Here is a 14,078-nt window from a genome sequence, read left to right on the forward strand (position 1 = left end):
TAATGCTCCTATCTCTCTGGCACTGTGGCTTAAGGAGTATCAGTTATCTATTGGGGTCCTTAAGGAGTTTATGTATTTATCGAAAGCCTAGGCAGGAATAAAACTTTAAAAGAGAGAGGGGGATAGGGGGAGAGAGAGAGAGAGAGAGAGAGAGAGACAGAGACAGAGACAGAGGGGGAGAGGGAGAGAGGGGGGTGGGGGGCAGGATGTTAAAAGAATGGAGAAAAAAAGGTTTGAAAACAGTGTACGATCAATAATAGAAGAGCAAGTTGAAGCAGAATAGCAATTGAGTTGAGACGTCTTCTAAAAGCCTTTAAAAACAGATAGAAAAGATCAGAAAATAATATACAATTGTTTCAAAAGTAAATTTTTAAAAGGTAATCGGAAATAGAACAGATTTTAACAAAAGATAAAACAGAGGATTTTAAAAGACGGGAGAAAGAAAAGGTTTGAAGACAGTGTGTAATCATGAATAGAAGAGTCAGTGGAAGCAGAATAGCGATCGAGTTGAGACGTCTTTTAATAACCTTAATAAAAAGGAGGAAAAAATTCGAGAAACAATATTTGAAACCTGTGAATAACCAGTAACAGGAGATCAAAACCAAGAGAATGAAAAAGGGAAGGGGGTGGATGTTTAAAAATAATAATAATAAAGACTTGAAATGAAACATTTAAAAGGGATTAAAGCCGTAAACGTATACGACTGTTCAAAAGTAAAGGTTAAAAAGGTAACAGAAGGTAAAACCGATATAAAAGAGATTAAAAAAGAAAAAGGAAAAGAAAAAAAAAAAAAAAAGAGGAAAAAAAAAAAAGGATGTGTTCTCCTGGAGACGGTGCGCTCTTAACGGTTTCACCGAGAAGTCTTTCTGTCGTCGCCCTGTTTCGTGAACTCAGCTTGCTGTTTCCGCGGGCCCTCCGTCGGCGCCCTCGTCTGTGCTGCCCTCGGTGCCTGTGGGCAAGTAGATCGCACCCCCTCCTGGCACCGCGGTCGGAGGGTGGCTGGCCGCCTGCCCTCTCCCGGCGCCGGTCGCTCCGCTGCTCTGTGCGGCTGTGTGCTCCGCCTCGGGTCGGGTCGGCGCTCCTCTCCGTAGGTGGGCTCGGGGGAGACCGTGGAACCGCCCCGCCCCTGCTGCGTTCCAAAACTCGGCTCCTTCTTAGTCTTGGTGGCGCGAGTTCTCTGAGGTACCGGGGCAGATATATAATATCTGCCTCAGGCTGAAAACGAGTCTCAGTCCTGCCTAGGAGGTTGCAGAGCCCCCGGGTGCGGATTCGAGTCTCGGCCCCGCCCCCGCTCCCGCCCCCGCCCGCGCGCTGCGCGCTGCGCGCCAGGGGCTATGGCGGCTGTGGCTGCGCCCCGCCTCTCTTCTCGCGAGAAGGGCCGGTGATGGCGCCGCGGGTCTGAGGAGATGGAGGCTACGGCGCCCCTCCCCCCAGGGCACACCGGCCGTGTTGCTTTGCCTTTCTTTCCCCGTAATGGAAAGAAAGTTGGGGGGGCGGGTTGTTCTGCTCTGTATCCCCTCCCGGCCACGGCGCGTGGTGCCGCCGCCACGGTCCTCCGCCCGGCTCGTGCGGCCTGTCCCGGCCCCCGGCTGCCGGCCTGCGACTCGGGCTGGGTGTCGCGGGGACCCTCTGTGCCCATTTCACTTGGGTCGGTCGGTCAAGGGGCGCTCCGGGCAGATCTGAGACTCGGAGGCTCCCCCACCGTCCCGTCGGCCTCTCCGTTGGAGAGGGGGAGGTTTGGCGAACGAGCCCTATTCCTCCTCTGCCGGTCCCTCCCGCACTGTTTTGCTTTTGACTCTTTCTTTTCTCCTTTTCTCCTACCAGATTTTGGGCGTCTTTGTCTTTCGAAGAGGGCGGTGTTCTGTCGGAGTTCCGCAGGTGGTCTGATTGGCCGAGTGGGTCCGTCGATGTGAGTTTTGGTGTATTTGTGGGAGAGGGTGAGCTACGAGCGTCCTTCTACTCCGCCGTCTTGCTTCTTCTCGGGTTATTTTTGAAGAGTAGGTGCTGGGGATTGAACCCTGGACCTTTATTTTTTGCATGCTAAGCATGGGCTGTACTGCCTGATCTCTAGACCCTCCCCACCGCAACCCCCCCCTTTCCCACCGCCTCCATAGTACTCGATGAATCTCCTACCTAGATATCCATGCTTCCTTGGAATAGGGCCGTCGTTTTCTTCATCGGATTGATGCACGTCTGTGGATTCGTCTCGTTTCTCTCCACTGCGGTGGGTGGCATCGGGGCGTGGGGTGGGGTGGAGTGGCGTGGGCTGGGAACAGTTCTTCACGTGTAGAGGTGGAGCGGAGCGATGAGGATGGTGACTGTTTCCCCGAGTGCTCGCGCCGGGTGATGGAGGCCTGTGGTCTGACTTGGAAGAGGACTCGGGTGACCAGAACAGAGCCTGTGTGGGGTCGTTGTGGAGGGAGGAACTCCACCCCCCCCCCCCAGCCCCAGCCAAGGCACTCGTACCTCATCGAGGGACGGTCGGCCGAAAACAAACGAAAGCTGTCAGAGGTTTGGGGGTGGGGGTGAAGGGGTGTGTGTGTGTGTGTGTGTGTGTGTGTGTGTGTGTGTGTGTGTGTGTGTGTGTGTGTGTGTGTGTGTGTGTGTGTGTCTGTGTGTGTGTCTGTGCCTGTGTGGTGTGTGTGGTGTGTGTGGTGTGTGTGTGTGTGTGTGGTGTGTGTGTGTGTGTGTGTGTGGTGTGTGTGTGTCCCCGTTCCCCGTACCACGGTCTCTGGTCGAGGCCCCCACGAGCGGAGAAACGCACGCCAGGCCGTCCGTGCTCCTGGTTGTCCGGCCGCGTGTCCCTGCCACCCAGAGATCCCGAACCGTCCCGCTCGCTCCCCTGCCATGTGCCATGTGCCACCTTCCTGTCGGCCGGGCGCTATTTTAGACCCTGCGAAGAAGTCGACCGGACGGCCGGGCCGGGCCGGGCTGGGCCGGGCCGAGCCGAGCCGAGCTGAGCCGATCTGAGCCGAGCCCGTCCAGGCTGGGGTGGGTGGTGCTGGGTTCAGAGGAGTGGGGTACAAGCGGGAGGCGGGCGTCGATGGAGGGGAGGGGGAGGGGGAGGGGGAAGGGAGAGGAAAGGGGAGGGGAGGGGGAGCAGGGATGATGATGGTCTGGGGCTTGGCGTGTGGGGTGGGGGTGGGAGGGACGGTAGCCATCCTATGACTTTCTCTCCCTACCCCGCCTTTTGCAAGTCTGTTAGAGTGACAAGGTGGTGCTGGTTTCTGGCTGGTGCACACCATAGTGATTCTGTTCTTCTTTTTCCTGGTCTTTTTCAGGAACCCTCGTCCCGAGGGACTGAATCTAGTGCCCTGTGCTGCGCGGTACGACCTAGGGGTCGAATCTGCCAGGAGAGGACTTACAAGGATTTCGAGGATCCTGGAAAACTGCTACCATCCAGAATCCTACATGGATGTTCAAGATCTTGTGGATGGACGGACGGACGGAAGACGGATCGAATGGAGGCCCCGCCCCATCCCCTGGACCCCTTGGCCCAGGAGGATCGTGATGGGTCTGGAAAGGACTCTTCCGACGAGGGTCTCGGGATGGACTTTCTCTGTCCGCGGAAGGTGTTTCTGCACAAAGAGGAAGAGAGGGGCGTTCTCGGCCAGAGAGCCCGAACCGCCTCCTTTCAGGGATCCGCTCCAGTCAGGGTTGGGGTCGGGGTCAGAACGCAGCCACCGACAGCTCCCCTCCCTCGTCTTGGCTCTCCAACTTGGGAAACCCTCCTCCCTGCCCCCTCACCCATCTTCTCTTCAGCCGGCCTCCAGCTTCCCCGTGCCAACCACCTCTCTCATGCTGCCGGACTTTCCTCCTCCTTGGGCTGCCAGGAAGCTCTCCCGCTCCTCCACGTGCTTTGGCTTGGAATCCCTGACAAACACAAGCGGTGCTGGTGGGCGGGGCCGCGGGCGGTGGCAGAAGGACTCCCTTCATCTTATGGGAGCGATTTTTATCTCCATAGAGGTGGCGATTGAGAAAACACATAAAATCACTCAGAAGAATACCCATGTGTAGTATCCCTGACCTAGATCCATGTCTGTCTGTCTGTCTGTCTGTCTGTCTGTCTGTCTGTCTCTCTCTCTCTCTCTCTCTCTGCCTCTCTCTCTCTCTCTCTCTCTCTCTCTCTCTCTCTCTCTCTCTCTGCCTCTCTCTCCATTTCGCTATTCTGTGTGTGTGCGCGCGCGCGCGCGCGCATGCGTGTCTGTCTGTCTCCCTTGTCTCTCTTTCCTCTCCTCTCCCCTCCTCTCCTCTTCCCTGTTCTCCCCACTTCCCCCTCACCCCTCCACTCCTCTCTTCTCCCCTCCACTCCTCTCCTCTCCCTCTTCTCCTCTCCCCTCGCCTCTTCTCATTTCCCCTCCCCTCCCCTCTTTTCCCTCCTCTCCTTTCCTGTCCTCTCCCCTTTTATCCCTCCTCTCCTCTGCTCGCTCTCTCTCTCTCTCTCTCTCTCTCTCTCTCTCTCTCTCTCTCTCTCTCCCCCCTTCACTTCCCTCCCTCCTCCCTACCCCCCCAACCCCTACCTTCACAGGGCCTCATAGATTGCAATCGGTTTCCATGAAATGTGATGAAGAGGGAATGAATTTTAGAATGATATCCCCATGCCATCGAATCCTTCTTCCCCAGGGATAGCGACTTATTTGTGGTCGTGTTTGTTTTTGTTTTTCTTGTTGTTTTGGGGCGCATCGAGGGCGCAGGAGGCGTTGGGAGTGAGGGTGATGTTTCTCTTTCTGTCTGTCTCCTCCTTAGGACGGATTTTAAGAGGAGGGAGGACTCACAGAAATCTACCATCTTGTCTCGTACTGCAGCTGTGTTTGAGCTTCCTATACGATCTGGGCGGAACACTCCCCACCCTCACCTCAAGCCGCCATTGCCGCCCCCTCAGCCCCCTGCACCCCCGTCCAGTCCCACACTTGGGGCTGTGGTTGGGCATGGGGGGATGTTGGCGGGGTGGTGGTTGGTGGGGGGTGGGGTGGTGGAGGAAACCAGAAAACAGACCACTGTGGCACGTGGGTGACTGGGGCTTCAGGGTGAAGGAGGATGAATAAAATGGCCGGAATTAGGCTAACGGATTGCTTCTTCTTTTTTTGGCGGGGGGGGGGAGGGGAGGATCATTAGGTCATTCATTCATTCATTCACTCATTCATTTGCTGGGGGGGGTGTCATTCGGTTTCTTATGCTCGCCCTGAAAACGGTCAACTGTCCTGACTGACTGGTTGCTGCTCACGGTTCCAGGCCTGTTGTTGAAACTGGAAGCTATCGATCTTACTGTTTCTACTGTATTTCACTCATTGAAAGTCATCATCATGCTGGGTCTCTGAGTCTTTCTCCGAGGAGAAGGTCGGTCACGGGACTAATGACCTGACAAAATAGCCTGAGTGACCAAGAAGGCCACACCTTGAGTGCTTATGAGATAACGAGATCTAACCACCAGCCTCTATAGAATGGGTCACCTGGAGGCATCGTGACACCATTCTGAGTCTTCTGATGAGAAAACGATTCTGTGGATGGTGATCGATGCCCGATTGTTTGAGCTATGGCTCTAGAACCACCCCACCCACTCCATCCCCAAGGTGGGTACACAGTTTTGAAGACGCTAGCCTGCTGTGAATCCCCTTTGCCCGGCAGAGTGATAAAATGGCCTCTTTGCTTCTAAGCTCCAAGACCTTGTCTCTGGATTCTTGGGCTCGTCGGGGACGGGGGCCGATCTTTTGGCAACAAGCGTGCTTCAGAAACAGCGGATGCCCGAGAAGGACACTCTGCCTCTCCCTCTTCTTCCGGGCCTGAAATGGGGAGGAAAAAAAAAATCGCTTCCCCTGGAAGCTGGAGTCCGGAGCCCGCCATCCGGAGGGACTTCTGGCTTGGCCTTCTCCTGGGGTGGGGGGGGAGGGCACGCCACTGCACGTGTTCTTTGTCAACTCCCTGTTTCTCTCTTCTCGAGTTATCTCTTTGGGACGGCTCCCACACTGGGTGAAAACAGACAGACAGGCTGGTATGTCTCCCTACCCCACCCTTCGCCCCCAAATGACTGATCTCCTGTCCCATCAGAATCACCACTTGTTTTCCAACGTGGCTTTCTTGGATCCTGGAGGACTTGTAAAGGAAAAGCCCAGCTGGGCTAACAAGCTAAAGTCACAAATCTAAGTGTGATAAGTGTCCGTTTACTGATCTAAGTTCTGCTGGGCTAGCTCGTAAATCTGAAGTTTAGTGTCAGTTTACTGGGCTAACAAGCTAACTCGTAAATCCAAGCTCAACAAGTGTCAGTAACGTGATCTGTTCCAAATTGATAAGCTCCAGTGTACTGATCCTTTGCTTTTTGTTGTTTGAGTCTTATTGGCGAATAGACCCATATTTGTAATTAACCCTATGAAACCTCATGTGCACGTCTTGGAGGTGCTCAGAGCTTCGGAGCAGAAGCCCCTCTGAGCCCGCCGGCGTAATAAATCTGAGTACTCCAACCCTCAGAGTGGTGCTTGTTTCTTGGCTGGCCTGTCATTTCCGTAACAGACTGATATCAACTTAGAGCCAAGATGGGCGCAGAACTGAAGGAGCTTCTCGGCTGGCCTAAGAAGCCTGTCGTCGTGATGTGGGAGACATTCTTTACGAGGGACCTATCTGATTAAGTGCTTGACCGCCTTTTGGACTTTGAACCAACTTGGAGATAGGAACTAGGATGAGAGGGCACCCGAAATAGCTCAGCAAACTCTTCTCCATCCTTAGAAGACAGACAGACAGACAGAAAGACAGACAGACAGACAGACAGACAGAGTGTGTGTGTGTGTGTGTGTGTGCGCGCGCGCGCGCGCGTGTTTGTGCGCGTGCGGGGGTGTGGGAGAGGGAGGAGATGACGTCAGCGTACTGGACACTGTTTCAGTGACATGGGGAGTGCTGTCAACTAGGAAGGAACGTCATGTATTCTTCAGCCTTGTGTCTGTACAGGTGGGTACACTCAGGGTTCCAGAAAGGATGGGATATTCCTGGCAGTCGTCTACTGCCCTGGCATCGAGGGCTGGCTGGCTGGCTGGCTGTCATCCAAAGTGGAGGCTCTCGTGAAAGGGACGGAACCGAGTCCCGAGGAGATGCCTCCTTCACTGACTTTCATGCAAACACAGTGGACCACAGCCTCCGGAAAGAGGGTGGGTGGCACACGTGGCCCCAGTCTGTTCTGTCCATTCGGCAAATGGCCTGGGTTAGGGGAAACCCAGCATGGCGACCATCCGACAGGCCGACCCACCGACCCACGGACGTGCTCGGTTTCTCCCAGCTCCCTGGATGACCTCCCCCACCCACCCCCACCCCACCCCACCCGCATTCCTTCACCCACCGTGGTGTCTGGTGTCAGGGCACTTGGAAGATGACTCCCATTGTTCAATAGACAGGGGCAGGAAGATTCCTATAGGACCGCAAAAACAGTCAACTGGCCATACATACATACATACATACGTACAAACTTTTTGTCCCCAGAGGCCTCAGACCTCCTCTCTCTGGACCCGCTGAACCCCAGTAACTGGCCCCCATTCAACTGCCACATAGTAGGGGTCATCCAGACGTTCTTGGGATGGTAGGTATGACTTCCAAAGGGGTTGAAGCCTTCCTTCCCCCGCTGCAAGCCTGATGCCCTCAGCATGGCCAGGACACTGCTACAAACAAACAAACAAACAAACAAATAAACAAACAAACAAACACACACACACCACCACCACCACCACCACCACCACCAACAACAACAACAACGACAACAAAAGACAAACACATGCGTATGTGACTTGGGGACATACTTTCCGCAGCCTCCAGGGACGAAGGCACTCGCTTCACTGGGTAAATCCTACGAGGCTTCACTAAAGCGCTTGCCAACTTACTTCTCAGAAGGATCGATCTCTGCCCCCATCACCCGCCATCATCAGGCAAGGTCGTCAGAATCCATGGGAGGTATAGACTAGAAGAAGAAGTAGAGGAAGGAGGAGGAGGAGGTGGAGGAGGAGAATCAGTGACATGAGGTGTGTACGACTTCTTGTCTCCAAGAGGATTGAGTTTTAAATTTTTTTCTTTTCAGATACAAGGGAAAATAAACTTTTGTTTTTTCCCCTTCCTTTCCTTTTAGAGGCGGACACCCACATGGTAACTATCATACCTCTGTCAGCAGAATGGAACCCTTTCTCTTTTTCTCCCTCCCTGACCCTTCTGGGATTCAGAAATCCTCCGTGAGGATTTTTCTATTCTTGGCAGCAGAGTTATTAGCATCATTGACTTGGAGGCAAAAACTTAGGTTTCCATTAAACTGGGATAGACATGCATGGATAAGAGATACTAGTGCTACTCGTTTTCCTTAGGGTTCCCCTGTGTCTGTGGGGCGTGTGTGTGTGTGTGTGTGTGTGTGTGTGTGTGTGTGTGTGTGTGTGTGTGTGTGTGTGTGTGTGTGTGTCTGTGTCTGTGTCTGTGTCTGTGTCTGTGTCTGTCTGCCTGCCTGCCTGCCTGCCTGCCTGCCTGCCTGCCTGCCTGCCTGTTTATTGTAGGAACTCTCTGTCAATGGAAGTATAGTTGACTTACAATGTTGTGTTCATTTATGACGTACGGCATAGTGATTCACTTATTCACACACACACACACACACACACACACACACACACACACACACACGTATACTTTTTCAGGATAGGTTATTACAAGCTATTGAACATAGTTCCCTGTGCTAGACAGTAGGACCTACTTGTGTACCTAGTTTGTATAGGGTGGTTTATATCTGCTAATCCCAAACTCCTGATTTATCCCTCTGCCCTCCCCCGTTCCTCCACCCTACCCTGTCCCCTGTGTTAACCATCGGTTTCTTTTCCATGTCTGCGAGTCCAGTCTGTTTCTGGTTTGTAAATAGGTTCCTTGGAGTCTTTTTAAAATGGAGTTATTTATGTATGGATGGGTGTCTTGACTTACTTTCAGATCCCATCTAGAAGTGATGGCATAGGATATCTGTCTTTCTCTGGGTGACTGACATCACTAAAGCTACGGAACGCTTCACGTATGTGTGTGTGTCGTCCACGTTCAGGGGCCGTGCTGATCTTCTCTGGATGGTTCCCGTGTTAGTCGATGTGCTGTGGCAGCAAGCGCTTGCCTTAGGGTTTTTGTCTCAACCTGAAAGCCGGCCCGGAGACTGAAAGTCTTCTAGTTGCCTCCACTATCTGCCTAGGACCATCTCCACGAACGTTTCCCATTTTCTCTCACCCTTTTGTCTTGGCATCATTGAGTACTAAAATGCTCCGTCTCCTGAAGCCCTGCAGACTGAAGCTGGGCAACGGGAGGTAAACGTCAGAGAAATGGCCACAACAGCTCCTGTGGAAACCATCCTAGGGCCTGTTTTTGGAGGAGCCGCTCAGAGAGTTGAGCCGAACACCCCAGGACATCATCAGAGGCATTTCATACTGCTCGAGCCGTTTCGATGACCCCGATGTGTGGAAATCTCCTACCAGACTGACCCCCTACTCCCGGCCCTGAATCTGGTTTCTCATCTGCTCCAATGATTAACCTTTGTGCTGTACTTTGGTTTTCCACACAAGTGCCTCTTAGGCGATACCTGACTGCTTGCTCCCTAGGCCTAGCTTCAGAAGCCCATCGACACCACCGCCTCCTGAGACGAGATACTACAACTGTTTCCTTGAACAGACCTGTTCTCAGAACTAAGAAACTGGGTCCATGAAACGCAGGCCCTCTAGGAAACTATTCCCTCCCTCCTGCCCCCACACCACACGCACGCATGCACGCTCAGACGCACGCACGCACCCACGCACGCATGGACGCACACGCACAGTCAACAGCCCAGCTTTTAATGTGTAAAACTTCCAGGGAAGTTACAGAATAGGGAAATGTTGGGGTCCAGAGTAGGCTGCCCCAAAATGTGCCCGATGGACTATGCTGAATGAAAGGGACTTCACAACTGGCCAAGGGGGAGGGTATAGGTCAGTGGTAGAGTGTGTGCTTAGCAAGCAAGCACAAGGTCCTGGGTTTAATCCCCAGTACCTCCGGTCAAAAATAAATACATAAAATCGAATTCCTCTCCCCGCCCCCCCCCAAAAGTATACACTGCTGTATGTCAACTCTGTCTCAATAAAACTGGAAGAAAAAAAGGAAAAAAAAAATGATTTAACAAAAGAAAGAAAGAAACAAACAAAGAACTGCCCGAGGCAAGAGGAACACTCTGGCCCTCCTTTCTGCCTCCCTGGAAGCAGGGGAAAAAGAATTTTGTTTTTTTAAAGTCTCCCATCCCAGAGGAATCTATCAAGTCAGAGGTCTGCTTCCATGCCCTTCCATGATTCTCAAACGGTGTAGTGGGGTTTACCCAGATTAGGAAAAGGAGGGGACTCCTTTGGCCTGAGACCAGGCGAGATTCTCCCCCTCCCTCCCGCCTCCCTCCGTGCAGTTGGGACGGGGTGGCCTAAGGGTGGGGAAATTGAAACCAAAGAACAAAAGCCGTTCAACAGAGAGGAGCCGGAGGCCAAGTCAAAGGCTCTGACCTGAGCACAGAGCTTTCTGCATTTGAATGAAGCGATTGAACGAGGCCCTGCCGAATGGATCCTCCTGACGTCCCCGCCCCCGCTTCCAGGAGACAGTCAGTCGATTTGGGACCGATCGGTGGAGAAGGCCTGGGAGGCGGCGGCGGCGGCGGCGGCGGCGGCGGCGGCGGCGGCAGAAGCGGCGGCGGGGGCGGCGGCGGAAGCAGCGGCGGGGGCGGGGGGGGGTGGTGCGCGGGCGGGGGCGGGACCAACGGTCGCTCCAACTCTGCCTGCCTGCCTGCCTGCCTGCCTGCGGGGCTGAGGCCTGAGGGCCACGCTGGTTCCTGCCACTCAGGGAAACTTCTGCGGGTGTTGCCGAAAGATCGCCCTCCCCCACCCCGTCCCTGACGAGCCAAATAACCCAGAGACAGGGTCTTAGAGTTTAGAAGAAAAGAGGCAGCTTGATTGCTTTGCTGGGCAAAGGGGACTCACAGCAGGCTAGTGCCCTCCAAACTGTGAACCCGTCTTGGGGTTGGGGTTTCATGCTTCTGTGGACGAACAGGTTGGAGCATGAAAGGGAATCACAACAGGCGGGAGCACAAAAGGTGCTCATGATCAACAAGGGTCTCTGATGAAACTTCCTCCTAAATCTGGATGAGTGTCTGGTAACATGGGACCTCCTGGTGGTCTAGTAGGTCATCAGCCCGTGACCTTCTTTATCTGGTCAGACTCACCCGGTGGCACCAGCGCCACGGAGGAACTCGGGGTGGGGGGTGGGGGGTGGGAGGGGGCTGGTCGTTCTCCTGAGCTTATCCTCCCGTGACTCCCTTCCTGGGGAAAGACTCAGACGCCAAACATGATTGTCAAGTTGAACGATCAGAGGAAGGTCAAATCAAACAGTTAGAATCGACAACTTTAGCTGTTTTTAACAGTGGGCCTGGAGCTGGGAGCGGTGTCTGGTCAGTCGAGTTTGCTGATCGTTCTAAAAGCAAGCAGTAAGCATAAAGCCAAAAATTGGCTTAGCCTAAGTGCGGCCACTTCATGATTCCTCCTTCACTGGGGGCTGAGGCGTGGGGGAGGGCGGGGGTGGGGGACAGGACTGAGGTGGCGGCGAACTTCTCCGTGAATGCTCGGAGCCGAACTGCTCTCTGGGCCTAGGTCTGAAAAAGGCCTGAGTCTCAGCTATGACAGATTCTCTCTCTTTCTGGGCACATGGACTGACTCGCCCCGCATCCTCCCATCCTGTCAGACCCTTTGGACACACACCTCCACCTGAAGAGTTCTTTGGCCTCGTCCAGAAAAAACAAACACACGCACGAACAAAACCAAACGAGCACACAGAAACCCTGCTGATCTCCTTGGACCCCATTCACTTCGGAGAGTCCCTCTCGTAGAAATCCCCTCTGCTCGATGATTTCACCACAGCCGCCTCCCTTTCTCCGGCACAGTGACCCCCCACCCCCACCCCTGCGTGGGCCCTGTCCCTCTACCTATCAAAAACCAAACCCCAGGAGAAAAGAAAATCAGAATGCTGTTTTGAGCCACTGGATCTGTGAAAGGAACCAAACAGAAAGCTGAAATAACCAAACCAGCCGAACACCAAAAGCGAACAGACAGATACCCCAGAAAGAAGGGCACGCCGACTCTTGCCCCTTTCCTTCCTGGAATCAGGACATAACATAGATCTACACCCCACCCCCCCACCCCACCCTCCCCAGATGTCTTCTTTATGCCGGAACGAGAGTGACGTTCTTATTGTCAACGGTGCTGTTATGGAAATGACAGGCCAGCCAAGAAACAAGCACCACTCGGAGGGTTGGAGTACTCAGATTTATTACGCCGGCGGGCTCAGAGGGGCTTCTGCTCCTAAGCCTTGAGCACCTCCAAGACGTGCACATGAGGTTTTATAGGGTTAAGTACCAGCTTGGGGTATTCGGCCAATAGGCACGCAATAGCTTTAGCAACATCATTATCACGAAAGTAGAGGCAGTGAGGCAGCAAACCAACATTTCAAGGCCAGATATGTCTCTTTGAAAATCCAGCTGGCTAGCAAAATATGAACAGGGAATCAGCAAACCGGCACTTATTAATTTAGATTTACGAGTTAGCCCAGCAGAACTCAGATCAGTAATCCGACACTTGTTACACTTAGATTTGCGACTTAGCTTGTTAGCCCAGCTGGGCTTTTCCTTCACAGTGTAAAGCGGAGAAGGAGAGAATTCTGTACAAACAGACCTCGATGAAAAGAATCCTCACCCTCTTTTAGGCCCCCACCTCAACACACGTGCGCGCACACGCGCGCACACACACACACACACACACACACACACACACACATGCATGCACGCACGCGCGCGCGCGTATAGTTACTCCTGTTCTCTCTCTTTCTCTCTCCCTCTTCCTTTCTTACTGATTTTTTAAAAATGTTTACTGATAACACAGAAAAAAATTGCTTAAATCTTGTCCAGGAATGATATTCATTTTTGAAAACATGATATATATTGTAAAGGATTTGGGCTCCCTTAGAAAAATCCCAGTCCAGGCACGATTGTATAGCACCTCCTTTCACTTTCAAGTGTCTCATTTCAGACAATAAAGTAGCCAGTCATCTTCCTTATGCATGACCTTTGTAACTGGCACAAGTCAAACGGCACAAAATTCAGACCCAATCTCCTGATCCATATGATTCTCATATTCTTTTTTTTTTTTTTTTTTTTTTTTTTTTAGCGAGTCCAGAAGCTATGGGTCTGTGCCAACCACCCGTGGCTGTTCACTATCCAGCATTTCTTCCATTATCTTTATGTTGTCCTGTTTCTTGGAAGTATTAGTGCAGCTACTTTTCCCGATGGTCTGTCTCTGTCTCTGTCTCTCACTCTTTTCTCCTTCTTTTTTTTGGGGGGGGGGGAGGAGGGGGATGGGTTTGATTAGGTTATTTATTTATTTTAATGGTGGTTCTGGGGATTGAACCCAGGGCATCATGCATGCTAAGCAGGCACTCTAACAATGATCTATATCCTTCTCTACACCGCCCCCCCGACCCTCCAGCACCCCCCCCCCCGTCCCCGGCCAGGGCCTGTCTTTGCTCAACCCAATAGAAAAGCATTTATGTTTTGCCAGTTTCCTGGGTCCTTCTTTGTTTCATAAAACTGAGAAGAAATACACGTGGAAGTTCTCTCCTATGAATTGAACAGACTGAAGATCCTTTAAATAACCAAATGAGGTGGAAGTGCAGAGAGTACCATACGGGAACACACCGAGGCACATCGTCATCAAATTGACCAAAATTAAGGATAAGGAGAAAATATTAAAATGAACGAGAGAAAAGCAACAAATAACATACAAGGGAACTCCCGTAAGGTTATCAGCTGATTTTTCAGCAGAAACTCTACAGGCCAGAAGTGGGTGGCACAACATACTTAAAGTGATGAAAGGGGAAAACTGACAGGTAAGAATACTCTATTCAGCAAGGCTCTCGTTCAGATTTGAGGGAGAAATCAAAAGCTTCACAGATAAACAAAAGCTACAAGATTTCAGCACCATCAAGCCGGCTTTACAAGGAATGATAAAGGATGGTCTCAAGTCATCAAATCCTAAGGAAAG

The 14,078-nt window shown here is 52.5% G+C and overlaps 1 protein-coding gene and 1 non-coding gene across 2 annotated transcripts in view; one reads left to right on the forward strand and one right to left on the reverse strand.

Annotated features, from left to right (window-relative positions):
• LOC141576639 (uncharacterized) overlaps positions 1-6,455 on the forward strand; it is a 30,475-nt gene extending 24,020 nt beyond the window's left edge. Inside the window, exons 3-5 of the mRNA XM_074360108.1 lie at positions 1,825-1,909; positions 2,161-2,224; positions 3,282-6,455. Coding sequence (XP_074216209.1) covers positions 1,908-1,909; positions 2,161-2,224; positions 3,282-3,977 — 762 coding nt within the window. The 5' untranslated portion in view covers positions 1,825-1,907 and the 3' untranslated portion in view covers positions 3,978-6,455. The remainder of the gene's footprint in view (positions 1-1,824; positions 1,910-2,160; positions 2,225-3,281) is intronic.
• A 2,535-nt stretch (positions 6,456-8,990) lies between these two features.
• LOC141576656 (U6 spliceosomal RNA) lies at positions 8,991-9,099 on the reverse strand. The gene has a single exon (XR_012505073.1). It is a non-coding gene; the product is annotated as a U6 spliceosomal RNA (small nuclear RNA).
• Positions 9,100-14,078: the final 4,979 nt, after the last annotated feature.

Source organism: Camelus bactrianus, unplaced genomic scaffold, assembly GCF_048773025.1.
Source record: "Camelus bactrianus isolate YW-2024 breed Bactrian camel unplaced genomic scaffold, ASM4877302v1 HiC_scaffold_154, whole genome shotgun sequence".
Lineage (NCBI taxonomy): Eukaryota > Metazoa > Chordata > Mammalia > Artiodactyla > Camelidae > Camelus > Camelus bactrianus.